A 25,827-nucleotide genomic window follows, 5' to 3' on the forward strand; every position below is an offset into this window, starting at 1 on the left:
GGTGTTTCCCACCGGACTGGACACTAATGGTGAAGCGTTGACACTTTGACCTTTCTCCGGTGCAGTGTATGTTTTACACATGTGCAGAATAAAGGGCTCAACAAAGACACTGCAAGGAGGATGAAAAAAAGGCCAGGAGAGGAACGCGCTAGCGAGAACCCTTTTGACTTTTGATCAAGTAAAGTGTGCGTGACATCGGTGTCACACACCGGGAGGTGGCCCCCTGCCTCAGACACACACTCTTCCCCAATGGAAGATTGTTCTGTTCTAGATCCACACACTTTGGATAAACACACGGACAACCTTGTGCATATTGGCCATAATGGCGGGGGTTTGTTTTCACCTTGGACAAATCGTTCCTGCTGTGTTTTTTCCATTATTTATGAAAGGGCTGAATGTCAAAACATTGCACAAAGAGAATTTCTTTTTTAATCTTTGTCGGAAATAGCAGTTAGAAAATAAAGAAGGATGCATTGGTTTAACCTTTGGGCTATTTTTGTTTGTGTTTACCTCCAGCTGTGTGAGGGGAAGTTTGCAGCTTCCTGCTTTTGCCGTTAAACCGTCAAAGCAGGACTCATTTTCAGTCCGTGTGCTGAACTCGTCATCTCCTCCGCCGGCCCCGAAGTGGGAACGCAGCGCCCTCATCGCCAATTAAACTCCAATCAGCAAACGAAGATGGAGCGAGACATCGCATTACATCCAATATCCTCTCCCGTACTCGAGCCTGTCTTAGCCAGACACAAAATTGGCTCCCAAATTAGGGCTCTGAAGATGGACAAAGTGGAATTGCAAGATAAGAACCAAACAACATCCTGCCGGCATTTTCGATGTGTCGCTCCATCGCGGGATCCAGCTTCCTGCCTTGTCTTGATGTGCAGATAGAGTTTGGTTTAGTTTTTTCCTGGTCGAGTTTCGACCATCCATGTCGATCTCCACTCGGAAGGAAGCCAGGTTGATGAGAACTCTTCGCACCGAAGTTTGTTCCAGCTTGATTCATGTTTGATAATGAAAATCTTGCATAGAAAACACAAACACTCTTAATTAACGAAATAACTCAAGCTGAATTATAGATGAGGGACCTTTGATTTATTGCTTCTTCCTCTCCCTGTCTCTTCTCCACCCCACACGACTGGCCTGTCTAGAGTGGTCTGCGTGCCAGATATCGTTTGTCCGAGTCCATGCATGTGAGCGTGCACGTGTGTGTGAGAAACACAGAGAGAAGAAGGAGCCGCCGCCGCCAGAGCGCCTTTGAATGGTTACAGTGAGGTTTTGTAATATTATCCAGTCAGATGGTTAATTATTCATACTTTTATATGGGGTTATCTAACACATGACATGCAGACAGCGTGCAGCTCTTTGAATGGTGTCTAGGGGCTCCGCTCACCGTGAAGCCTATCAGAGAGTCATCACCGAGGCACCAATACTTAGCTCATCAAATTTGCCTCTTCATTTGACTTCCGTCTCCCAGGTGGAGTGTCTGAGTTTGTGTGTTCGAGTACGTATGTGTGTGTGTGTGTGTGTATATATATATATATATATATATATACACACACACACACACACACACACCGTATGAGTGCTTGTATGCACATTTGCGTGTGCAAGTGCACATGTTTGTCCCGTCTGCTGCAGTTGCTGCATTGGCCCTGGTGTGGCTAATTAAAAGAAGCCTCCTTGCATTATTCATGAGGCTGTAATTATACATTCCTTTTGCTGATCCCCAGTCAGAGGCATTAAAAATAGATCTGAGTATCCATGCTCCGCCTTTCTAGGCCCCCACTTTCTCTCCGTGGTTCTACTGTCTCTCCCCGAATCTCTCTCTTTCTCTCTGTCTCAAAAAAAAATGTAGATATATACTCATCCTTATCCTCATCTTACTGTCACTGGCCTCATTGTCATGGCCCTCTTCCCCCCACCTCTCCCCTCGTCTCCTCCACATCTCCCTGCCTTGTCTCCATTCATGTTTGCTCTGATGTTCCCATTTGGGATTCGGACAGAACATTCCTCTGACAGTGTCACTCTCACTCGGCTCTGTGGCCTGACCCCCAGTCGCATCAGGCCAGAATTCGGAGTGGGGTTTTTAGGATCTGTGCTGACATCCCAGCAGAAAGATTCAGAGGAGAAACCACTGCCTCTGATCAACTTAATGGAGAGACATTCTCCCCCACAAGTGTTGAAATCTCTCCCCCAGAAAGTTGTCCCTGACTTTTGTTCGTGTTTAATCTACAAATTCCGCAGCAAACTGAATGCAGTCTTTTGTCAAAATGCCTGAGGGCTTCAGTTAACATAGGGGGGGATATCTGGCAAACAAGGTAATATTTGGTATGCCTGCCATGTGATTTTCCAGCTCAAAGTCATCAAGATCCAACTTTTTGCACAGTCAAAGTTTCTGCTGTGCAATCATGCGTTAGTTGCTTCTGGGAATGAGACTTGTTTGCCTTGCCGGCAGAAAAAGCGCGCGTCTTCCACTGTGCAGGTGATGAGCTTCTGAGGACATGTTTGTGCATATATAATCAGGCTGATGAGACTGAATCAGGAAGGGGTGGGGATTGTTGTAAGATTTGCCAATCAGAGAGCTTGTCAGGTAACTAAGTGGATCACTCGGCAGTCGCTGCCTTTGGTTGGTCTCCACAGTCGTTCATATTCTTGTTTCAGAATTTGAAATTAGTAGATCGCTGCCTTGAACCTCCCAAGAACTTCACCAACCAGTTCACGGTGTTTTTTATATGATTAAAAGATACATAGGAGAATGTCAATGTGAGCGCGAGGGGTTGTTTTCGTCTCTATATGCCTGCCCTACAATAGATTTGTCGACCTGACCGAGGTGTACCCTGCCTCGCGTACAATGTACGCTGGGATTGGCTCCATGTCCCCTTTTGCAGCCCACAGTGTAGATGTAAGATGGATGGAATTGGATTCCCACACCCATATACCCCCTCTCCCCATATACCAAACAGCCAGAAACAAACATGCACACTTAAAATGCAGTGCATAACACATATAGATCACATACAGTGAGCAGATAGCTGCTGTAGAAAAATACACAGTTAGACACAGAAGAAATACACATTTTTTCATCGGTTACAGAGGAAATCAAAACTCAAGTCCCCACACATTTAGTGTTCAAACGTGCAGTATTGGATATTATGAAGATCCCAGGTTGCAATGCTGATGTGTATCAGAGAATGCAAAGACCTGTGCCACAGGGTCACGCGTCCATGCCGAGTTAAATTGTCTCTCAGCTGTTTCCATGCCCAGATTGAGCTTTCTGATGGAGAGAAATTGATCATATCTGAACCAGAGCTAATGGTGTAAATCCATATTATTCAAGAATATTAATGGAGAGCACGCGCCTTCACTCCATTAAGTCGGAGCACTCAGAATCACTGTTAGAATAAAAGTCTGTTTTTTTAATGAACTAAGAAATATCCTTTGGCTGCAGGTTCGGCTTCTGAATCCCGTCCGTTTCCAGGGTGCTCAGAAAAGGAGGAAAAGAAAAGATAAAAAACGTCCATTTCTGTTGTCAGCAAAGATCTGTGTTTTGAGCAAGGATTTAACTGATAAGGAGGTTTTCTTTATGCATGCGTCACTGTGCCTCGCTCCTCGCTCCAGCACTTGGGGGGTAAACTGCTCTTCCCGCTCTTGAAGCTGTTCGGTTGGCCTGGGCCTCTGCTGTTACTGATGTTGCTGCTGCTGCTGCTGCTTTGGCTGGTAGGGTTCAGAGGGTTTGCAGGGGAATTCGGGCTGGGTAGACGGACGTCATGCATGGCTGAGTGGAAATGCGAAAAAAGAAGAAGAAAAAAAAAAAGAGTGGAGGAATTGAGGAGATGTCGTTAGTGAACGAGGAGGGCGGGAAGAAGCGGAAGGAGGGCGACAGACAGAGAGTGCGCATTCACTGAGTAATGAGTGAGCGTTGTTGGATTTTCCACATGTTGTCTCCCTTTTGCACAGTATGACTCAACAGCTTTCTGCCGGCATATTCCATTTGTTTTTCTTTCTTTTCTTCGTCTTTTGGCTTAGATAGATGAGAGGATAAATAGAGAGGAGGGGAAGGAAACAAGTCAGAAAAATCCAGACTGACTGGGTAGAGAAGGAACGAAGGCAACAGTGGGCACAAGCGGAGAAACGACATGGATTCATTGTTGCACTTCTGCGTATCTACAATCCTGTGCTTTGAATCCCGTTTTCCACCGTGCCTGTTTTTTTGCGATGGGGCTCAGGTCAATTACAATTCAGCAAAATCAATAAAACACTCATTCAAAATGCACGCAATTGTGTTTTAATTGAAAACAGTTGCTGGGTTTCTATCAGTGTTATCCTGCTCAGACGCACACATTAACATACAAACAGTACAAATACTGTTTGATTTAAGCAACAACAGTTGGCAAAAAGCGGAGATTCCCTACATTTCTCTTTTTTAATGGCAAACACACTCCATGAATGTGTAAAATTTATGCCCTTTATTACCACCACTGCAGAGGAACTAATGAAGAATATGAAGCTGAGCTCCAAGGAGAACATGTATTTCCATTCCCGTCACCGACTCACCACCCACAGACATGCTTGAAGACACATATCTGCTTGTGGTAAATTGCAGAAAGTCTGTGTTAGGGTACGTAGGCAGAGCTAACAAACAAAACTTTTGATTGTTTCACATTTAGATCTGCGTGTGTGCACGCGCTTGTGTACCTAGATGATTAACAGAGAGACGGAGGCGGCACTTCAGATCTGTGGATGGTTGATAGGGGGTCTTCAGCTCCTGCCCTCTGCCCTTGTGGAGAGGATTCCCACGCCCAGTTGCAGGGGGCCTTCCATGAGGAAGTTGTTGGACTAAGCCCCCGGTAGCCACGTTGTGTTTCCTTTCAAAAACACTGATCTCAGGACAGGGCTGTTGCCCCCACGTAGAGCGTCCAGGGTTAGAGAGCCTAAGTGGAAAGCGGCTCGCAGATCAGTGCCTAAGGGCAAAGAGCTTCGCACAAGCCAGCGCCTCGGGGGAGAGAACGCTAAGCCGGCATAAGCTACTACCATCTGCTGGCATTGGCTCAGGGCTTCCGAAAGATCCAGTTTTTGAAAGTGAGAGAGGTGCGCAAGTGGAGACGTCTCCTTTGCGTCCCCCGCGCTCCTCTCCTAGTTGTCCCTTCCAGGGGGAAACGGAGCTGTCCACCGATGAGCTTTAACCGCGTCCATGCCCGTGCTGCGCGGAGGATGAGGCTGAGGACATTGGGCAAAGCGTGTGGCCCTGTGGATGTGTGAGTGTGGTCCGCAGGGGGAGATCATAAAGTGCCTCTCCTCGGTTCGAACACAAGCGGGGGGGGGGTTTCCTGTCCTCCCTCTCCTCGCTGCTCTCCTTCGTTCCCCTTCCGTGTCTCCGATCGATGGCAGGGGAAATTAGGCTCACTGCCGGGGTCCGTCTCCTCTCCAACCTGCTCTGCTCGATGACAAATCAACCCCCGATCGGCGTGTTTTGGTCATGGTTTAGCAGGAACAAAAATAACTTTTCCCTGAGCGAACGCAGAGGGAAAACAAGGGTTGTCTCACTGGTAGTGGAGGTTTGCTGGCTGCCGTGCAAGGCCAAACAGCTCCAGGGGAAGGCATCTCATCCACATACAAAGGAAGGCCCACTGGGAACTCCCATAATATGTCAAAGGGTTTAAATATAATTCCATCCACTGCTCCCACTTTCTAGTGGGCCAAAGCCCATTCAGACAGCCCTGCTGTAAAATCTTGTCATCAGTTTGATCAATGATGACTTACTACAGTCTTGGTTCCGAGGTATTGTCCCCCCCCCCCCCCCGTCTTTCTTCCTCTGTTTCTTTCGTCTTTTTCTTACATTGACTTTTACCCTCAGTTTTCTAGCCAGCCACTCCCAAACGGTCAACTCTGTGGACCCAATCAGTTCAGATTTTATTCAGAAAATGGTATTATTCATCCCTGATTTGTTCAAAGCCAACAGGGTGTTGATTGAAACCACGACTTGAAGCCGTGCGGCACAATGCAGCGAAAAACTGCAAGGCTCCGATGCTCATCGAGCCGTGGACCAAAGTTCTCGCTCGGTGTCTCTTTCTCCAGCGGTCCCACCGCATTACATCATTAATCCCAGAGGTCGCATGGAAAGCAAGGACTGCAGGGCTATGGGATGGAGAACAGGGGTTAGTTCCTGGTGTCCTCTCCAGTCCATAAGTCCCTGGCAGGTGTCATTATCCCGACATTGTTGTGGAGGCGAGAGCTTTTGATGCTATCGATTTGGGAGGAGGGCGAAGGAGAGGCCTGCTTTTGTCCGTGTGTGTGTGTGTGTGTGTGTGTGTGTGTGTGTGTGTGTGTGTGTGTAAAACCTCAATGCGACTGCAAGGGATCAAATTAGAATGAATTACGACCCACATGCTCACACACACACAGCCATGCACAGTCTCTGGGGACGGCAGCAGTGATCTCCTCTGTATTCCCCCGCTTGAGTCTCCTGACCCTTTGTGTTCTCAGTCAAAGCCTCATGTTTGAAGCGATGTTCAAAGACGGCCCGCCTTCCTCAGCCCAGCCAGATCCAGATGAAACCCCAGGCATCTCCCGGACAACCTTCCCTCCTCCAGCCTCACCACTCCGGGTTTAGCTCGGAGTGTTCACACAAAAGCTCGGAGTGTTTCCTCTGGGGCACCATCACAGACAGGTAGAAAGGGCGCAGGGAGTGCGAGGCAGTCGCCCTCATTACGGGACGTTAGAGAGTAGGAGGTTGAGCGGTTAATTTCAGATCACGGAGAGGCTGCTGTTAATTAGATATTACAATGTTCTTGAGATTAGCCGAGTCACAATTATTGTAAGAAAATCGTATGTCCTTAATTGCAGGTATTACCTGCTGAAGGCTGACGTTGGGGTTGGACATCGGAGGGGAATCATTGAGAACTAACAACGTTAGTTGTGGAGTTTATTTTAGAGGGTTTGGTTGAAAATGATTAACATGCTGTGGTTGCGTCGAGGCGGGAACCTGCTTCTGTAGAGTCTCTGGGCAATGATGCAGTCTGATTTGTTTGATAATCTTGGTTTTTCCTTGGCTGGAATTCATTTTTTTTCATCTTCTTTAGATGTTGTCTCTTCGTTGACTTATTTATTTTATTACAAGTTAACAGTAATCATGAGTACGTTCAATCAAGCTTAAAAAGTTGCGGCGGGTAGCCTCGTGTGGCAGGTCCTGTTGGAAACCTCGGAAACTTTTAAAGTTCGAGGTCTTGTAAAGAAATTCCGTCAAAGCCTGATGTTCTTTGGGTTGGCGTGAACTCCTGAATGGACTGCTAAAAGATAATTCAATGCAAATATACTGTACATTGATCTTGACCAATAGGCCGATTTATCTGTCGCTGGCACATCAAGTGTATTGTGATTACATTTTTCAAGCTGTGCGTTGTTCCATGACCGTATGTTCGACCTTATCGGTTCCAGTGTTGCTGTTGTTTTGAAGTCACGAAAGACACTTTTGGCGAATGTGTCTGTGTGTTATGTGAACTTTCTTGTAAAAGTGAGCGCAAAGTGGTTGTAACAACATAATGTTCTGCGTTCCTGTGAACATTTCCCTCCTGCTAATTTGCCCCCTGTTTGCGGAAAAAAGCGCCGGCATTGGCGGAAGATGGATGGTTAGGGAAATAATCTGGTTAACTTTTCATGTGTTTGCGGGCAGATATTTTCTCTTTAATGTGTTTATCATGACTTATGAGCTTCTCTATGCCAGCCATTAACATACGATTACCATCAGAGGGCTAATGGCTTTGTCTGTCGTTCCCCCTCCTGCTCGACTGGCTCAACCTCTCTTCCGAATCTTCTCCTTTTTAGCATTCACGTTCTTTCTCTGTGTGTGTCATTCTCTCTCTCTCTCTCTCTCTCTCTCTCTCTCTCTCTCTCTCTCTCACGCCTCCTCTCGTCCATGTGTCTCCACTCTCGGCCCCCGCGGCCCCCTAACTCCCAAGCCAGAGCCTCACTCCCACACAATGCTCTCCATTATTGCTTAATTATCCGTGGCCCGTCATTTTTCTAATGTGCTATCCCTGACTTTCAATCTCTTTCGCGTTATCCCTTCATCTTTTGCAATGCTCTTTAGTATGTACACTTTTTCTCCGTCTCCCTCTGCTGTGTCCCCTCCTCCGTCTCACCCTCACCTTCTTGACATCTCCGTGGCACCAGAACACTTGTTTCTGCTTTCACCGCCTCCCTGAGGCTCATTGACCCTCCTCTGCTGGTTCATATAGAATTCAAACTGCGATAGAGACAGAGGGGGAGCGAGCTGGAAGCCCACGCAAGTCTGGTTCATGTCAGGCAGCCAGTTTGCTGCAGGACATTACTCCTCTCCATTGACGTCTTTCTTGTAGTAACTGCACCATTTTCTGTCACGGGCACGTTAATAGTAACACTTAACTTAACTCCACCGTCTTCATCTCTGCCAGCGATGGGAGTGGCGAGCGTCCACATTATTCCACTTCAGTGCGTCTATAAATTCTCTGTGCCCTCCATTAGAGAGTTCCAATGCTGTGGTTTACAAAGTTAAAAATCATAAAAATCGTCTTCGCTCGTCTCCACGTCCCCGCTGCACCACCGGGGCCGTTTGGGAAATCAGCGACGGAGCGGCGACATTTGATTGTGCAGGCTGTGTGTGTGTGTGTGTGTGTGTGTGTGTGTGTTTGTTTGTTTCAGTTTGTAAGCAATCTGTCTGATGCAAACATCTTTCTAATGTGTCTGCAGTTCTGTCGTCCCCTGGCAGAAAATGGATTGGCGCTGTCTTCACGGATCCCCTGTATTAAATATACAGAAACACACCACGGTGTTCCACTGTAACTGTACACTCATTGAGAGGTGTCCCGGCCTGTTTCCGACATTGTTTGTGGCTGAACTAAAGACACCTGGGCACGTTCACAGAGGCAGAGCGGCGGAGATGCTTTTGTGGTTCTGTGGCAAATCATCGGATTTATGGAAGATTGGAAGACGGTTTCTGTGTGAATCCCAGCAGAACCGACTGGCGTGGCGTATCCAATCCTTTAAATCTCGCCCTGTGCATCGGTTGTGTTTGTGTTGTCAAGTCAACGGTAACGTTTTCTGCTGCGCCGTCGATGTGTGACAACCTAATTTACTCTCCCTCAGTTCGGTGCGATGTTGCCTTCACCTCTTGTCATTTTTGAACCCCGGTTGATAAGGAGTCCCGGTCAGTGGCTGACCTCTCGCTTTGTTTTGTTACCGCTACCTTTTATTGTCTGTTTTGGCTCACTCAGCACGACTGCATTACAGCAGTTTAATACATTATGGGAGTCAATAACACGAATGGCCCCCTCACTTACTGCTTTTATGACTGAAACAAACCCCGCAGGGCAGTTTATTTAAAGAACCGTCTAGACGTCCGAAGTCCTCATCAGCATTCTGTACATGAGGTCGCAAGCCAGTTTTCGTCAGTCAATGCACATTAACGGTTAGACAACAACAAAAAAAACGTGTAATTTTCTTCACACATCACTTTGAAGCGACAGTCCCATGTGAGAATGCCCCAGCACGATGTGCTCATCAGGAACTCGTGCTCATCGCTGTTGTGTGAACAGCATTTTCTTCCTTGGTGTCGTCTACACTCATTTCGTCTCGTAAGTGCAGACATCGAAGCAGTGTTGGACCCATTTGACCTAACGAAGTGTGTGTTTCCTGCTTGTTTCGCAGGCTTGGTCAAGCTCGGGATCCATTGTGTAACATGCCAGAAGGTCGCCATAAAGATTGTCAACCGCGAGAAACTCAGCGAGTCAGTACTAATGAAGGTAAGTCTCATTGTACCTCAGTTCTTTCAGTGTTCACGCTGAGGTTGCTGAAGGTGTTCATTTTCACTGAGCTTCCGTCAGTTTTTCTTTTCTTTTTTCCTGGTGTCATGTTAGTGCAGTGCAATGTACGCGTCACATGATCACACTGACCCCTTTGGAAGTCTGGATGGGGGACCTTCATTTGTCTTCTTCTCCCCAGAATCCTAATATGCTCCAGCAGAATGACGCAACACAAAAAGTCTGTCTAACATAACTGAGCTGTGAAAGTGCCACCTCTCTGACACAAAGAATGTGGGCCGTCTGCCAGGCAGCATTTTAAAAATCATATCTAAATTTCACTGTAAATTAATGCGCCCCCCCCCCCCCCCCCCCCCCCCCCCCCCCAAAAAAAAAGAATTTGGAATTAGTGATTTATATCATCTCTCCGTATGGAGAGTGGAGTCACTGGCTGTGTTAGTAACAGAGGGTCTTTGAGGCAGCGGAGTTTCTGTCCTTTTCAAAATTCCAACTGAAGGAGCCATCTGTGTGGTTCACCCGCCAGGAGTCAGGGTCTCCGAGAAATCCTGGGGTAACACCACAATAAAGCCCCAAATTAGCCTCGCTCCAAAAGTTTTCAAAAATGCTTTTTCTAATTTTTCCAGTTACCAAGTTTTTTTTGTATGACATCCCAGGGCGCCTACTGCGCCCCTCATTTCAGTTCCCACTCAGAATTTGCATGCCGCAAAATGGGCACTTGTGTTGATGGAATAGTTGTGCAGAAAGCAAAGGGGGGGGCAACAAGACGCCACAACCTGAAAATTGTCTTTCACAGGACACACGCAGAGAGGAGTGCCTACTGTAATTGTTTGCTTATGAGCTGGAAAGCGCAAAGCCGATGGGGTTCGCTCACAACGCAGGTTATCTGCAAATAGAAAATTCCTCCGTTTTGCATCACTTTTGCGGCAGCATCATTAGACCTCGGATGAAAAGCGCCCTGTGCTCGGGTATTGCTGTTTGATAAACAGTCAGTATTAATCAGCTTCTTGCTGCGTCAGTGCCGCCGACTCTTTTTTTCGCTCATTGCTCCGGAAGTCCCTCTCTTTGTGTCTCTATACTCACCTCAACACGCGGCGTACTATTTTCATGAGGGAAAGACAGGTCATTTCTGTCGCCTCAGCGCTGACAGAAGTATTATTAGTTCTAGCAGAGGAAGTTGGCGGAATCATTGCACTGTGCTAGCAGGGAGGGATGTCGCAGGATAATGTCCCGACCCAGGTGTCTCGCGTTGCGCTGTCCTGCTGGGGAAAATGATGGTAACTGATGCCAAACACTGACGGGACTGAGGCTTTTGCTGAGGCGGCCGTTCGGAGCCAATTACCGAACTCAGCCGCTGTCACTCTCCTCTCAACTGCTCGGCTCTGGTGTGTGTGTGTGTGTGTGTGTGTGTGTGTGTGTGTCTGCGACCGCAGGTGTGTGTTCACGTATGTGCCGGTAGGAAATGAATTATGCAGGAGCCGGGGTTAACTGGGTTCCTCTGAAGGAGACAGTTTAAATATGAGCCTTGTAAGTTTGTGACTAAAAGCTCAGTCTGTGTTATTTCAGATTTTTATTAAATCTTTTACACTTAATGCAGCAGCGCAGTTTGTAGTGAATGAGGTGCTCTTCGTAATGGAGCAGTGTGTTGCGTAGGTGACGGTTGTGATGAGCGATGCTTGAATAGAAACGGTGTCTGTGATTATACAGTGCGATTGTGTTGTTTGTCAAAATTTAGTATTTCACATGGTTTGTGCATTTTAATTAATACAGTATCCTGTAAACATGCACTGTTTGTCTCTGTGTCAGCATTCCTTTGTGTGTATTGATTTGTGCATTGCCCTCTGACATAAAGCAGCTGGAAGTTTCCATTATGATTTCCGAGCCTCTGTACCAATGCACACTGCGCCTACAGCATAAACAGTGAACTGCCAAGACGTTGGCCCACACTGTTGGTGAGGTCACTTAATTCCCTATGATTCCGGGACACTCCGATACTCGTGTCACGCATCAGCTTACAAATCCACCCCCCCCCCATTCGGGTTAGGATTCCCACTTTGACTGGACCGGGGTTCTTCTGACTCGAAACCCAGCAGCAGCCTTTCCCATATTCCCTCTGTGTTGCGCTCCACAGTGTGATGTGTCTGGTCTGCCGAGCTGCCTGTGTGGCTGTCAGACTGTCAGAGTGATCGGGCCGCACTCTGCTGCAGAGAGCAGCCTCACACTGTGAAATGTCACCTTTTAATATGCTAATGTCTTGGGTCCCAACGGTGCCATTAGGGGAGAATCTGACTCTCCTGGACAGGTGTGTGTGTGTGTGTGTGTGTGTGTGTGTGTGTGTGTGTGTGTGTGTGTGTGTGTGTGTGTGTGTGTGTGTGTGTGTGTGTGTGTGTGTATGTGTGTGTGTGTGTGTGTGTGTGTGTGTGTGTGTGTGTGTGTGTGTGTGTGTGAGTGGGACGACACACATTTATGTATGCCCGCGCACAGATATGTACATAAAGGCCATACACACACACACCCACACACACAGTCCCCAAAGTTCAAAAGAATGCATTTACATGTGTCCTACAGACACGCGCACATATTCATATGTACGGCCACGAACACATCCTCCATGACACACGTCACCCCTCTACGTCTGTCCTTCCCCTGACTGGCCCTGAGAGTCGGGGAGTCTGTGGAGATGAGGAGACGGGTTGAATTAATTGTCTCCACTCGCCGTGTGTTGAACTTTATAAAACTAATGTTGAACTCTTCAGTCCACAGACCCACTGGCTACGACACTGCGGACCAGAAACGACGTTGAGTTATCTCGGATAATGAATTTGTCTGTGAACTTCATGTCAGTGTGTAACGAGGGAACGAGCCTTGACTACTTAAAAGAGCAATTGCAGCCCGACAAGTAAGCAGAGTTGAATAGTAATAAGGCTCTCCATCAATGGGAAGTGGCTGCCTGTCATGTTTCAAACGATGAGAGGGAAACCGACAGGAATACGCGCACACATGACAGTGTGTCAGCGCTCGTTGGATCTAATGCCAAACAGAATAGAGTGTGGCGATCTAGTACAAAGTAAAGCTCAGACACAACGCTGTGTGTGTGTGTGTGTGCGTGCGTGCGTGCGTGCGTGCGTGCATGCGTGTGTGTGTGTGCGTGTGTGTGTGTGTGTGTGTGTGTACACTGCATGTGTCTCAAGGGAGTTGTTAAGGGTTCTGAAACTCTCCCTCTCGCTCTAGCTGCCACGTCTCTGTGGCAGGGGGCCGTAGTGTCGAGAGAGACTGAGGGTACATGTTGGCGGAGTACCTGACCACTGTGACCGATCGAAAATGTTGACACCGCAGAGTGGACACACGGGCTGCCCGGGGAGGCCAGGCTGCGTTCGCTTTTGCAGAAGTGGAGTTGAGACACAATCAGTTTTTCTACAAAAATTTGTTTGAATTCACATTTTAATGTCACCTGAACACAAACAACTGTAAATAATAATCACCTAAATATATGTACGTATATACATATATGTTCACGAAGCACTCATTCAGCCTCTACCCTGTACTTGTATGACATCCATGATTTCATTGCCCCGGTTAAACAAACACTATACTTCCACTTTTGTTAGGTCTCTTCTTGGCCTGTAGATTATAGCACTACGGCCCATGTGCATTAAAAAAAAAAAAAAAAAGAGTCTATTATTGCACTGCAGGCATCTTCTTTGACGCTCTGATGACATGTTGATGACGGCAACATGGTGGAGTTTGCTGTGTGCTGTTGTCTGACAGGCGCCCCCTGAGAGCGGTGGACACGCCGCACCAGATTTCACACCACATTACCTATCATTATGCTGAGTGGAGCAACTTTTCCCAATCCGCTGTTTAGTCTCGGGATGAGTTTAAACCGCTGCCAGCCGCCGGCACTAACAAGTGGCAGAGGGAGGAGGGGATCTTCAGCATGCAGCGGTCGGTAGTTGCTGGAGATGCCTGCTCTGTTCCCCCCCCCCTCTGAGCCAGTGAGCTGGCGGCGGCGGCGGCTGCTGCTGTTGGGATAAGGACAACTCATTAGCCAGAGTGACTCGCTCTCCTCCCGGAGCAGCGCGGCTTCAAAGTCCCTCCGCCGAGGGAAGGGAAGACGGGGGAGAGGGTGAGGGCGAAGGTTAGGAAGGATGGTTAACATGAAGCCAGAATACTCTGAACGGATGTCTTATAACGTAAATGTCTTTACTCAAGCCGCATTGTTTTCCGTGGGCCTTTTTTTTTTTGCGGACACATCGTCATAACATTTCAGATGAGAATTTGAAGTGCGACGCAGAAGGACATCGCATGTCACAGCTGTGAGCAACAAGGCATTGCCACAGCCAGGGCAAGCCTACCCGTGTTATACCTAAGGCGGCCCTGTGATTTAACGGCACGGCGAAGGATCGACGCTGTTCTCTCATTTAAAGCTGCGCTCAGAAGCCCGAACATTTTTTTGCCTGAACTTTTCCGGAAGGGGCTGTGTGTGAGAACGCAAATGTCCACAAATCCGGGGAAAAGTTTTCGTGAAACGTGCGAGCGAGTCCGTGAGCGAATACAGCAGGGAAGATTCACGGCGAGCGGGTGGACGCTCTGCCCAGGCGCCAACCCCTCGCCGAAATGTCGCCCGAAACGATCCTGCTGCACTTAACAGGGCAAAACTCTGGACAATGTCCGTTACTGTTTGAATACGTGAGTTCCTGTCCACAAATGGTGATGTTTTGCCCTGGGAACAATGCGACTGCATAATGTGTATACTGTATTCTGTACCACAGCATTTTGTATGACACTGACATCCACATTTTGAATGCCAGAGCATCAAGAATAATAATCTTGGACTAAAAAAAAAAGGCAGAGAAAGGCAAGCGATGAAGGTTGCGCACACCAACAGACATTGAGGGGGGGGGCGGGCGGGCGGGTGAGGAGCAGAATGCCATGGCCACAGATGAATCACACAAGGTCTAATCTTGTTATCCCGACACCTCGGCGACGGCCCTGTAGCTCTCCTTCTCCGCCATCGCTGCTCTTCCCTCCTAATGATTATAGATTGGCCATTCTCACCTATCTCTGCCGTGCCGCGAGTGGGTTGGATATAGAAAATGCCTCCAACACACGCATGTCCTCTTTAACTTTTCTGTGCGTGTGTGTGTGTGTGTGTGTGTGTGTGTGTGCGTGTTTTCATCCGTTTGTGTGCACGTGTTTGTGCTGCAGAGTGAGCGCCGACACCCTTTAAAATAAATGGGTTTCATATGTTGTGCCCCGGCCTGTTGATCCATCAGCTTTGTTTTGGTGCCGAGCCAGAGGCCAGGGCTCGCCACACAGGCTGACTGAACAGAAACACTGTACAATTACCAACTGTGTTTCCCTGCTGAACGTTCGCTGCTTCTTTCACTCATTTGTCTACTTTCAAATGTTGGGAGAATTCAATTTTGTTTGCAGCAAACGTGCGGAACTATTTAGTTAATATATTCACTCACTTTTACATCGATTATAACTTGTAGTATTTTCAGTAATTTTTCCCAGCAATTACTTGAACAACTCGAGTCATTGTTGTTGTAGATGTTTGTCAGTGCATGTCTAAATCCTGTTTTGTTTTTGTTCTTTCGCTTGCCCTAAACCAAATTGCCTTTGGAATCAATAAATTTGTATTGTATTGTATAAGATCATTTTGATCAGAAAATAATTCCCCATCATTTGATGTCATATAGGCTGAGGGACGTCAGAAAATGAAATGCCTAGTTCAAAAATGCAGTTTGGAGGTCTCTCTCTGTCGCAGCAGGACTATAGACATAACCTAAAGATTATATTTTAAAAATTGATTTATGATCATATGGTAGCAGTGTCAACTTGACATCGCTATGAAGTCACAGACAATGACATAATTGAGTGCATTAACTTTTGCAATGCAGTTACATGAGAGACATGATGTACACTTTATAACGGTCCGAGTCACGTCATAATGACTCATTCTTACATATAGTTTATTCCCTTCGTCCTTTCTTCCCACACAGAATTCTGTAGTAACCTAAATAATAACGTGGATTTCCATGAACCCGTGCGGCTTCACACACAGCCCTTTGTCTGTTATCAGTCAATATGACCGTCACTCAGCTTTCTACATCTTAATTTGGTTTCCAATCATCACTCTCCGAATCAATGTATATCCACTCTTTCCCCCCACTCTTTATTGAGTGTCGGCGAGGCTCAGGTGAAATGGAAATGGAGAAATAGATTTTTACCTACAGGGCACATGTTTGGGGGTTTGTGAAGAAGTCCACAGTCACGTTGAGTTTCGCGCGCAGACACCAACCATTGAGTTTTACACCGTTTCTGAGCCATAGTTTGGGATCTGACACATCCTGGAGAGAGGCACCCTTCTCATCTGCTCACCGTGGTGACGAAGCTCAAAGAGACGCGCACACTGTCGTCTGACTGATTTTTACCTCGCGCGCGTCTCATCGAGATAAAACAAAGATGGAGTGCGCCCAAAATAATGGAATGGAGGGTAGCAGAGCGCAAGATGTAGCGGGATCCCCCACTGAGCTCGACAGGAGACAGACAGACGTCTGAGGAGATGGCATTTGTTTCTCCTCTTCAAAGGCAACCGTCGCCGTGTTGTAAGATCGATGAGAAGACTTTGTTTGCTTTTTTCTTAATTTTGTCGTGCTTCCCCCCCCCCCTCCAAATCTGCTACCCTTAAGTAGAGTGACGCTCTCCTGTGGAGATCAGCAGAATTTCCCTTTCAAAGTTCTTTTGTTTTGCACTGGGATTTCTTCTTCCTCTTTTACATTATCTATGAACCCACTGAAGTGTGTTTTGTGCGTTTCTTCTCAGCCACAGGGTTTTGGGATCCTCTTTTATCCATGTTGCTTGAGACGGGACTGATAATTGAATAGTTATGTCAGGTTCCCTTGAGAGGAAAATGTACTACAACCCTGGTTTTTACTTCCAAATTTGTCTGTCATCTCTTCTTATATCATGCCGCTTCTTTAAAAAAAAAAAAAAACATAAACTTCCAGTGCCCTGCATCTCAACAGCTCGCCTGTCAGTAGATTCAGTGCAGTGTGTCTTTGAGAATGATTTTGTTGAAAATTGGCCTGCAGCACTTATACATACAAGGTTTGCTTTGGAGAAATGTATTGTTGATACTGTGTTGTGAAAGAGCATAGGAAGTACACGTTAAGAGGATTCCCCTTCAGTCTTTAGTACGTTCTATATTAGTGTGTGTGTGTGGCACTGAAGCAGATCGTTATAAAACTATACATCTTATGGACAATGAAATATGTCATCTCTGTCATCTCACTGGCAAAACAATGCTGCAATATGTCTTTTCATATACAATGCCTTTATTGTAACTGTCAGAGCAAATACTGCACCAAGAGACAGAAAAAAACATACGTGTGTGTGTGTGTGTGTGTGTGTGTGTGTGTGTGTGTGTGTGTGTGTGTGTGTGTGTGTGTGTGTGTGTGTGTGTGTGTGTGTGTGTGTGTGTGTGTGTGTGTGTGTGTGTGTGTGTGTGTGTGTGTGTGTGTGTGTGTGTGTGTGTGCATGTGTGTGCATGCATTTTTGTTGACTGAGCAACTAGACTATGGTCATGAAACTGTCTCTCATGCGTTTGCCATGTATCATAAGTGACAGCATGAAATGTAGCTCCATTACCGTTGTCTAGTTGCTCAGTCTACAAAAATGCACACACAAGCACGCACTTGCACTTGCACACACACACACACACAGACACACAGACACACATACACCTAATAATGCACAAAAATATCAATATGTTTTTATTGCATCATGAAGGATAATTTAAACGATGGAATTATCGCATGTATATTTTTGCAATTCGGTTGCTGTGAGGGGAATTGTGCAGCATATCACAGTGATGAGTTTGTGTTGAGATCTCAGTAGTAACGATCACAACGTCACTTCACTGCGAGTCCTGGGATGAATACTACTTAAAAATATGACAAAAAACTGTTGTACCTCGTAATTGGCAGAGCATGTACGCACAAAACCCGAGTTACATCCATGTAACTCCTCTGTATTCAACACATGCCTTTGTGTCATTATGTTGTTAATTAGTTTCTGTAGGGCTTATGCACAGGGCTACTTTTATTTGTCAATCGGGCATAAATGTACCACTTTCAGCGGTTGTAGGTAATGAGGGGAAAGAAGCTCTGCCTCGGCTGTGTGTATGTGATTTGGGGACAGATCCTGTTGTATATATTTGGGCTTTTTGCTGAACAATGTGCTGAACATCTACAGTGAGACACTCCATCAGGTCCTTGCCTGTGAGGATCCTTTTCTAACGACCCTGTTGTGCTTACACACTCTCTTATGCCCACGCGGCACAAACGCATGCTTCTCGTAAATACATCCGGGCCCTTTTGCACGTGCAGTTTGCCATTCTTGAGCCAAATTAATATTCACACACAGTACCAGCAGAAGCACAAGAGTGTGCCTTTTATGTGTCAAGACTCTCGCTCTGTGTGAAGACCTAATTAACAAGTGCGGAAGCTAAAACAACTCGCTGATTGATTTATTAGAGCTATTCTGAACTTATTTAGGAAAGTTTCAAGCTATATTTTTGCGGTTTCAGTTAACCAGTCTTCTACCTACTGACCTGTTGTCTGCCCCGTATTGACTCCTCTGGCTGGCCAACTTGTCCAGGCTCACGTGTCAATGAATAAGGCATGTATTTATATGTGGAGATAATTAGTTGAGGAAGGAAGGAAGGAATCACAATTAGCTCTTGTTACTCTCCGGCTGAATAATTGCACTAAATAGTCTTCATTACTCATTCATTACTTTTTTTGGTTAAGTTGTTTTCACTTAGATTTACATCGGTTTTATTGTATAATCAGGCAACCGTCCATTTATTTCTTGTCCAGTAGTTTACACTTTCATTTTGTTTCTTCTATTATCTACTTGTCCACTTTACGTGCTGAAATCATCTTAGTTTTACACAATACATCGTATTTTTTGTAATAATTTTGTTATATTTTGTGTTTAGAATGAGTACATTGCGTTTTTTTTCCACTGATAGTTACAGGCACCAGTTTTTTTTCAACACGTCAAATGTAAATCGTGGGTGTTTGAATTTCAGGTTGACTGCCAAAAAGGAAAGTAAAGTTGCAGGATGAGGTAGCAGATGTCATTTATTATAGATTCCTTCAGAATCCCGCGATGATCCAATTTTATCCTCCTGTGCTTCAAAGAAAATCCATCTATCTCGCATGCAAATATAGGCAACTGGGTAGGTTATTAGATTTACACTTTTTTAACAGATATAGATGACCTTCAGATCTAACCATTACATCCCATTCTGTGTGCTTTCTCTCTCTCTCTCGTCTGTGAAAACCAGTTCATTAATCCACATTTCAAATCTCCACCCAATCCAGGGTCACCTTCCCAATCCTCCTGGATGAAATATTCCTCACTTAGGGAGTGACTGACGGAATTGACGAGCTGACAAAAAAAAAGTGACTTCAGACGAGCAACACAAAAACATGGCAGCCACCGGGATCCACTGGCTGCCAGTCACTGATAAATCGCTCATTCTGCTGATTTCACTCTCCCGTGCCGCTCGCTCTCCATCCCACCTATCAGCCCACGCAGTAGGTTTGAAGAGGTTCATGATTATACCCTTTGACCTCAAGGTGTGGAAGGCCTCTGCCATTAGACTCTATTATGACCAAGGTCATCCTGGGACACTCTGTTTGTGCGGAATGATGTGGCTTGCCACTGGTTTAAGTGGTAGCCTGATGGATCTATCAGCGGCGCCGGCACACGCCGTAGACATGATTGGAGAGATGAAATGATAGAAACAAAGAATAAATGAGGGATAGGAGAAGAGGAGGAGGAGGAGCGTTCAGAGTTGGTCTTGGGTGGGAAGGGGTAATGAGGAAGATTTGAAAGGGTGGGAGACGGATAAAGGATAAGGACTTGCGAGCGAGCAGAGACTATGTCCCGATCGATTTACATGTCTCTGGCATTGATCAGACTCCCTGGTGTGGGGAAATTACCTCCTCTTCACAAAAGATGACTGATGCAGTGATTATCAGGGGAAAAACCCGCTGAGCTGACTGCCTGTGTTTTTGCACGTGCGCACGTGCATTTGTAAGGTCATGGGGGTGGAGGGAAGAGCAATAAAAAAGAAAGAAATCCCTAACGCGCATGCTCTTCTTGCAAAAATATGTGTAAATCCCTTCTTTCAGGGCAATTTCTCGACTAATATTGGATAAGCCGGTTTTCCCGGGCACATATGTTAATATTATCTTGAGGGCAGGCTTCAACGCCCTCTTACACGAAAAAGAAGGCGAAGAACACATGAACACACACCTTTGGACAGACACGCTGTGAGGGATGTCTTTGTAGAGTGGAACAAGCAGACTGTGTGTGTGTGTGTGTGTGTGTGTGTGTGTGTGTGTGTGTGTGTGTGTGTGTGTGTGTGTGTGTGTGTGTGTGTGTGTGTGTGTGTGTGTGTGTGTGTGTGTGTGTGTGCGTGCGTGCGTGCGTGCGTGCGTGCGTGCGTGCGTGCGTGCGTGCGTGCGTGCGTGCGTGCGTGCGTGCGTGCGTGCGTGCGTGCGTGCGTGCGTGCGTGCGTGCGTGCGTGCGTGCGTGCGTGCGTGCGTGCGTGCGTGCGCGCGCGTTTACCCTTGAAACCGATGTCCTACCCTTATGGCAGCGAAGACTGACATATAGTATTCCACAGCCAAGGAGGGCCTTGCCATTCACATGCATGTATAAGCACACACACACACAGATGCACACATGCATGCATGCAACACCAGCTTGGCTGCCCCTCTGCTCCTGGCAGAAAAGAGCTTCTGCCCCGCTGGCTCCCTGACCAACATATGGATGAATGGAGGCGGCTCATGGCTTTGCCGCGATGAGTGCCATGTGTGTACAGTGCGTGTGCATCATGCGTTAATGTGTCCACATGTCACAAGTATGAATGGATGACGAGCTGACTGGTTCTGTCCACGAGCCAGTGGCCAAGCTGTGCCGTCTCCTCCCCTTCTGCTCGCCGACAGTTGGACCCATGTCTCATTCTCTCCAGCCATTACCCCATCCATACTCCGACTTCTCCTTCACCCATATGTCAACCTATCTGTTTATCCGCAATAAGCTCCAGTTTTGAGTTTGATTCTTTTGCTCAAGTCGAAATCAAACAAACTATATAGAAAATAAACATTTAAAAGTAACATTCAGAAAAGAAAGTGGGTGCAAGACTCGAGTGGTTTGTGATATCGATCGGTATTATAAAAGGTATTAAAAGAGGGGCTTTCTTCCACAAATGATCTCTTGTATGACCTGAAAAATTCAGTTATGAAACCATACTTCTGGTATTAACTCAATAACATGTTTCGAATCATTGTTAGAAGCTTTTTAAAGGCCTTACAATTTGGTACAAAGAAATACGTTGCTGTAGATATTTTGTCGGATAGGTGAAGCAAAGCCACTGAGGTAAAACGGTCTCTTATTTCCTTGATCGTCACATGTTTTTTTCCTGATTACATTGCTGTCATTACCGTACCTGGCGCTGTTCCAGAGGTTATTCTTTTCCCTGTGTCGTTCTAATTAAAAACAAAAGAGGCAAGACAAAAGGCAAAAGAGGGTCAAACGCTCCTCTGCGTTTTACTTTTACTCTTCCCCATTGCAGAGAATTACACGGCTTATATTCCATCCCTCTCGCATTCACCCATCCTTTGTCTGTCTCTCTTTTGTTTTCCTATCCATCCAGCAGCTCGTGCGTGCACTTCAGCTCCCATGTTAGCATAGTCACCCTCTTTTTCTTCCCTTTTTTTATCCGACACACACGACTGCCCTGTTGACTTTGATCCTCAGACCTCAGTATCAAGAGACCACTCACTCACTCGCCTGGGGGAGGTGACAGAAACGTGTCTGTGTTTTCCTTCCATGTGCATCAGAGAGAAAGCGCAAGATGTAACGAGAGGAGCGTGAGAGATGACAGAGACCCTGTGATCCAATATTTTCCCCCTCTGAGATTGTGCGCTGGTTTCTCTGTTCAGTCGGCCTGTGACGTGTTTGACATGAGTCTAACCTCTTTGCGTCTTTGTTGCTGCCATGGCCGTCTCTGATCCCCTGTATCCATCAGTGGACATGCTGATGAAACTATTGATGTTGCCACGCTTGTATTTGCTCGTCCATTGAGCCATTCAGATCCAGGGCTGTAATTTAAAGAATCGATAGCAAGCTGATGGAGCTATGCTAAACTGGCTCCCGTCCTCTGGGAGCCAGAATTTGGGATGACACGTGTGAGCACCAGTGAGTGCTTCGCCTCATTTGTCCACGAGGCAGTCCCCCTCTCTCGCAGGCTTGCTTTCTATTATATCGTACCATCTGCACCTGCAAATTACACCATAATTGCGAGTAATAAATCACATGAAGTGTTTTTAAAACACAGCAGCATCAAAATGAAAGTCCAGGGTGACGAAAAAAACCTGTGCTCCTGCTTTCAATTTGTAGGAAAACACTGCAATTCCTTAGTGCCTGGTGTTAAAGGGATAGTTCAGTGATGTTGAAGTTGGGTTGTATGAGTTACTTATGCATAGTTAATATGCTACCGCACGGAGATGGTGATCAGCGATGTCATTTAACGGAGTTTGGAGGGGAAATGGAAGTAGCGTAAAGTAAATACATGGCCGAAGTACGCTTGGAAAAAAACCCCTTAAAACTTAAACAGCTGTCTGGCAGAAAACTGAAGCAGTGAAAAAAGACATCCTTTAGCGTACAATTGGATGGATATATTTCTTTAGGTAAGCATTCACAAATGTGTCCAAAAAGACATTTCCGGTGGTCCCCTCTGCTACGGTGGGACTCAGACTTCCACTAACCCTTCCACTTCTCCTCCAAACTCCATTAAATGACATCGCTGATCACCATCTCCATAAGGTAACATATGGTAAAATCACTGAACTATCCCTTTTAAGAAGTCATGTTTTATCATTCATCAGGTTTTTTGCCCTGTCCCCTTTTGCTTGCAGCCCTCTGAGTTCTAGTCAAAACTTTTAACAGGAATCACCAGCACAGTACCGACCTATTGATCTACTGAGTTTAGCAGGATATGACACTGAGAGGAAACCCTGCGGGTCGAAGCTTTGCCAATCAGCCTGTTCACCGACAGGCATCCGACATCTTTCGCTAATGATGTCCACTCCACAGCGATAACCACCGTACATTACAAGACAAATTATCTCCCAGTCAAATAGCCAATTTGGATTAGTGTCAGTCGCACGCTCTCGTTCGACCTCTGGTTTCTGATTAGGTGCTTTTTTTTCTTCTTCTCCCCTTTTTCCCCTTCCTATTCCTCTTGTTTAGTTTTCCAGAAATTGAGCAAATTGGCTGTGAATTGAACTACCGACCACAACACGAACACCAGTAACAAGAAAGATAAAAGAAAAGACGGTGTGTGTGTGTGTGTGTGTGTGTGTGTGTGTGTGTGTGTGTGTGTGTGTGTGTGTGTGTGTGTGTGTGTGTGTGTGTGTGTGTGTGTGTGTGTGTGTGTGTGTGTGTGTGTGTGTGTGTGTGCGCGCGTGTGTGTGCTCGTCTGACCACCTGTCCATCTGTCCATGTGCATGTGCCGCGAACGTTGTCCAAGCGCCCGCTAATATGGGCTTAATGAAGTGCCACGGAGATATGGCAAAATGGACAGAGCTGTCCACGCTCACAGATGTGAAACTTAATGAGAGTGTGTGAGAGCTATGTCCAGGAGCCAGGCCGAGAGAGCAGGGCCACCTGGCTTTTTTTTCATACTGCCATGAAGGTGAGAAGGTGTCAGTGGTAGGTAGCGTTGGAGGCTTTTCAATAGGAGGCGAGCACACGGTTACTGTTCATGCAGCTGCTGTTGAGGTGCAAATTTCATTTTTTCATAAATCTCTCGTTGATTGATAATTGCTGAAATGGAATAATTGATGGAGTGGATGCTGATTCAGGAAGACGGAGACCTTGGATTTCCCCTAGGTTTTCACCTTTAATTTCATCCACAATCGTTTGTACAGGATTGAGGAATAAGGTGTGTAAGGAAAGTGACCTTAAATGACTTCTGCTTGGCATTATATGTAAAACTATTGCCTCCTCCCTCCCGATGGAGGGTCGGGGCGCCCCCCCGGATTCAATGGCAGGGGAAACACTGGAGCTCAATGTTGAGGAGACTTCCGCTTCGCCACACAGATCAACAGGTTCACAGTGTTCGGCGTCCCAAGACAGTCCGCCCGTCCCCGGCCTCTGTAGTTGTATTTAGCTTTGAGTAATGTCGCCACCTCCCCGCGACCGCGACTCCTCGAAGCCGCTCTCAGATTGTTTCGGCTCGCCACAGATGAGATGGCCTCGCCCGGTGCCTGAGCAGACTCGTGTCAAGAGTGTCTCAGGGGAGGATGGACGGAAATCCAATTGTCTGCTGATTACTGAAACCGTTGCGCTGTACAGTGGTAGAAAGAGCGAGGTTTTTGTTTTTTTTACATTGGTGCGTTAATCAACAGCTAATCTTGCAACAAGCGGGCGGCTTGTACGGTTAAGTCTGCACATGGAGCCTGGTTTTCTCTCATTTCACTTGAGCGAAAGCAGGGCGCTCAGAGGAGGGCTCAGGAGCGCCAGCTGCCGCCTCTGCGGCGTTTTTTTCCCCGACAGCTCATCTCTCCCCGAGTCCTCGGCAGCATTAGGGCGCTCTGCAGGGAGCCGCCCCCCCCCCCCCCCCGCTGCCGGCTATAGCTAGCTAACCACCGCGGGCACACCTTGGCCTCAGGCGAGAAAGTGGCACGGTGCGGCGCCGCCAATGGCGCTCATTAGTCAGCCGGATTAGCCCTGATTAGCCTAGCCATTACTCCCGCTGATACGCCATGCTAATGCTAATTGCGCCTTTACTACTTTACCCTTTTCAGACGAGCCGGGGGCCGAGGTCCATTAGCTTCATGTTCTCCCGTGACCCTTTTTTTTTCTCTCGGCTGCAGATTCAACACCGTGCGGTCGCACTGCATTGCATGTTTTTTCTCTCTCTCTTCAGAGACTGAATGCTAAGCGATTTTAGCGTTGGTTTTAATCGCACGCTTTTTGTTCGATACGGAGCGGAGATTTGGATGTTGCAGTTTAGATAGATAGATAGATAGATAGATAGATAGATAGTTACTTTATTTATCCCAAGCTGGGAAATTCTGGAAAGGAAGTAGGAGGAATATGAATGATTTAAAAAAAAAAAAAAAAGTATACAAGGATTGACTACCTGAGACAACGTGAGAGCACAATTAGGGAGGACGAAACCTGATTGTACGCCCGGTCGAGCAAACAGCGTTGTGGGAGTTAAAAGAGAGAGAGAAAGAGAAAAAAGTTAACTTTTGACTCTATTCCACACGAGGGTTCATAAAGCTGGAGTGTGACGTTAAATCGATGCGAAGGCTGTCAGAGCCAAGTGACACAGCGCAATTGACTTTGATGAGATCGAGATGAGGCCGAGGAGCCTTTAACTCACACCGTCCTCTTATCCGCCGCCGCTGTCGGTCAACGTTAGACAGACGCGAGGGGTGGCGGGCCAAGGTGGGAACGGGCAGGACCGGAGGAGACGGGGTGGGCAGATATCCGCATGGGGCGCATTATGCGGGGGGGGGGGAGAAAACAAATCAATGTACCTGAGTGGACAGTTTGACCCCGGTTCACCCACAGCCTGTGACGTTAGTGGACAGAAATGTTCCAATGTGGCACGTCTGACTCTGACAGATTGCTCTACTTCGTGTTTGTTATCTAACCGAGCTGATTAATGTTCCCCCCGATGCAAATCTCCGGATTATGAAATGTGATTACTTCATAGTAGCACCGGTTGTTGTGTGAGTGAGGAGAGCACCTCTTTTGGAGCAAACTACATTTTCCACTTGAGATAGCAGTGCTTGCTGGCTGTCGAGGCTTATCTCTGTCCTTTCTGCCAGAAAGTGCCCAGTCAGCCCCCTTTGCATTGGTTGAACTTCCTCCTCTTAAGGCCGCGTGCTGGGTGTATAAAGTCTTATTAACAGATTGCTGCCTTTTTCTGATTTGT

General features: G+C 46.8%; 1 protein-coding gene across 5 annotated transcripts in view; it reads left to right on the forward strand.

The window, feature by feature from the left end:
• The window catches only part of brsk2a (BR serine/threonine kinase 2a), a 148,537-nt gene that overhangs the window by 75,446 nt on the left and 47,264 nt on the right, over nucleotides 1–25,827 (forward strand). For all 5 annotated transcript variants that reach the window (XM_035642575.2, XM_047333537.1, XM_035642569.2 and 2 more), the window contains exon 2: nucleotides 9,676–9,770. In XM_035642575.2, the coding sequence (XP_035498468.1) occupies nucleotides 9,676–9,770 (95 nt within the window). The remainder of the gene's footprint in view (nucleotides 1–9,675; nucleotides 9,771–25,827) is intronic.

The sequence above is a fragment of the Scophthalmus maximus genome, chromosome 7 (genome assembly GCF_022379125.1).
Source record: "Scophthalmus maximus strain ysfricsl-2021 chromosome 7, ASM2237912v1, whole genome shotgun sequence".
NCBI lineage: Eukaryota > Metazoa > Chordata > Actinopteri > Pleuronectiformes > Scophthalmidae > Scophthalmus > Scophthalmus maximus.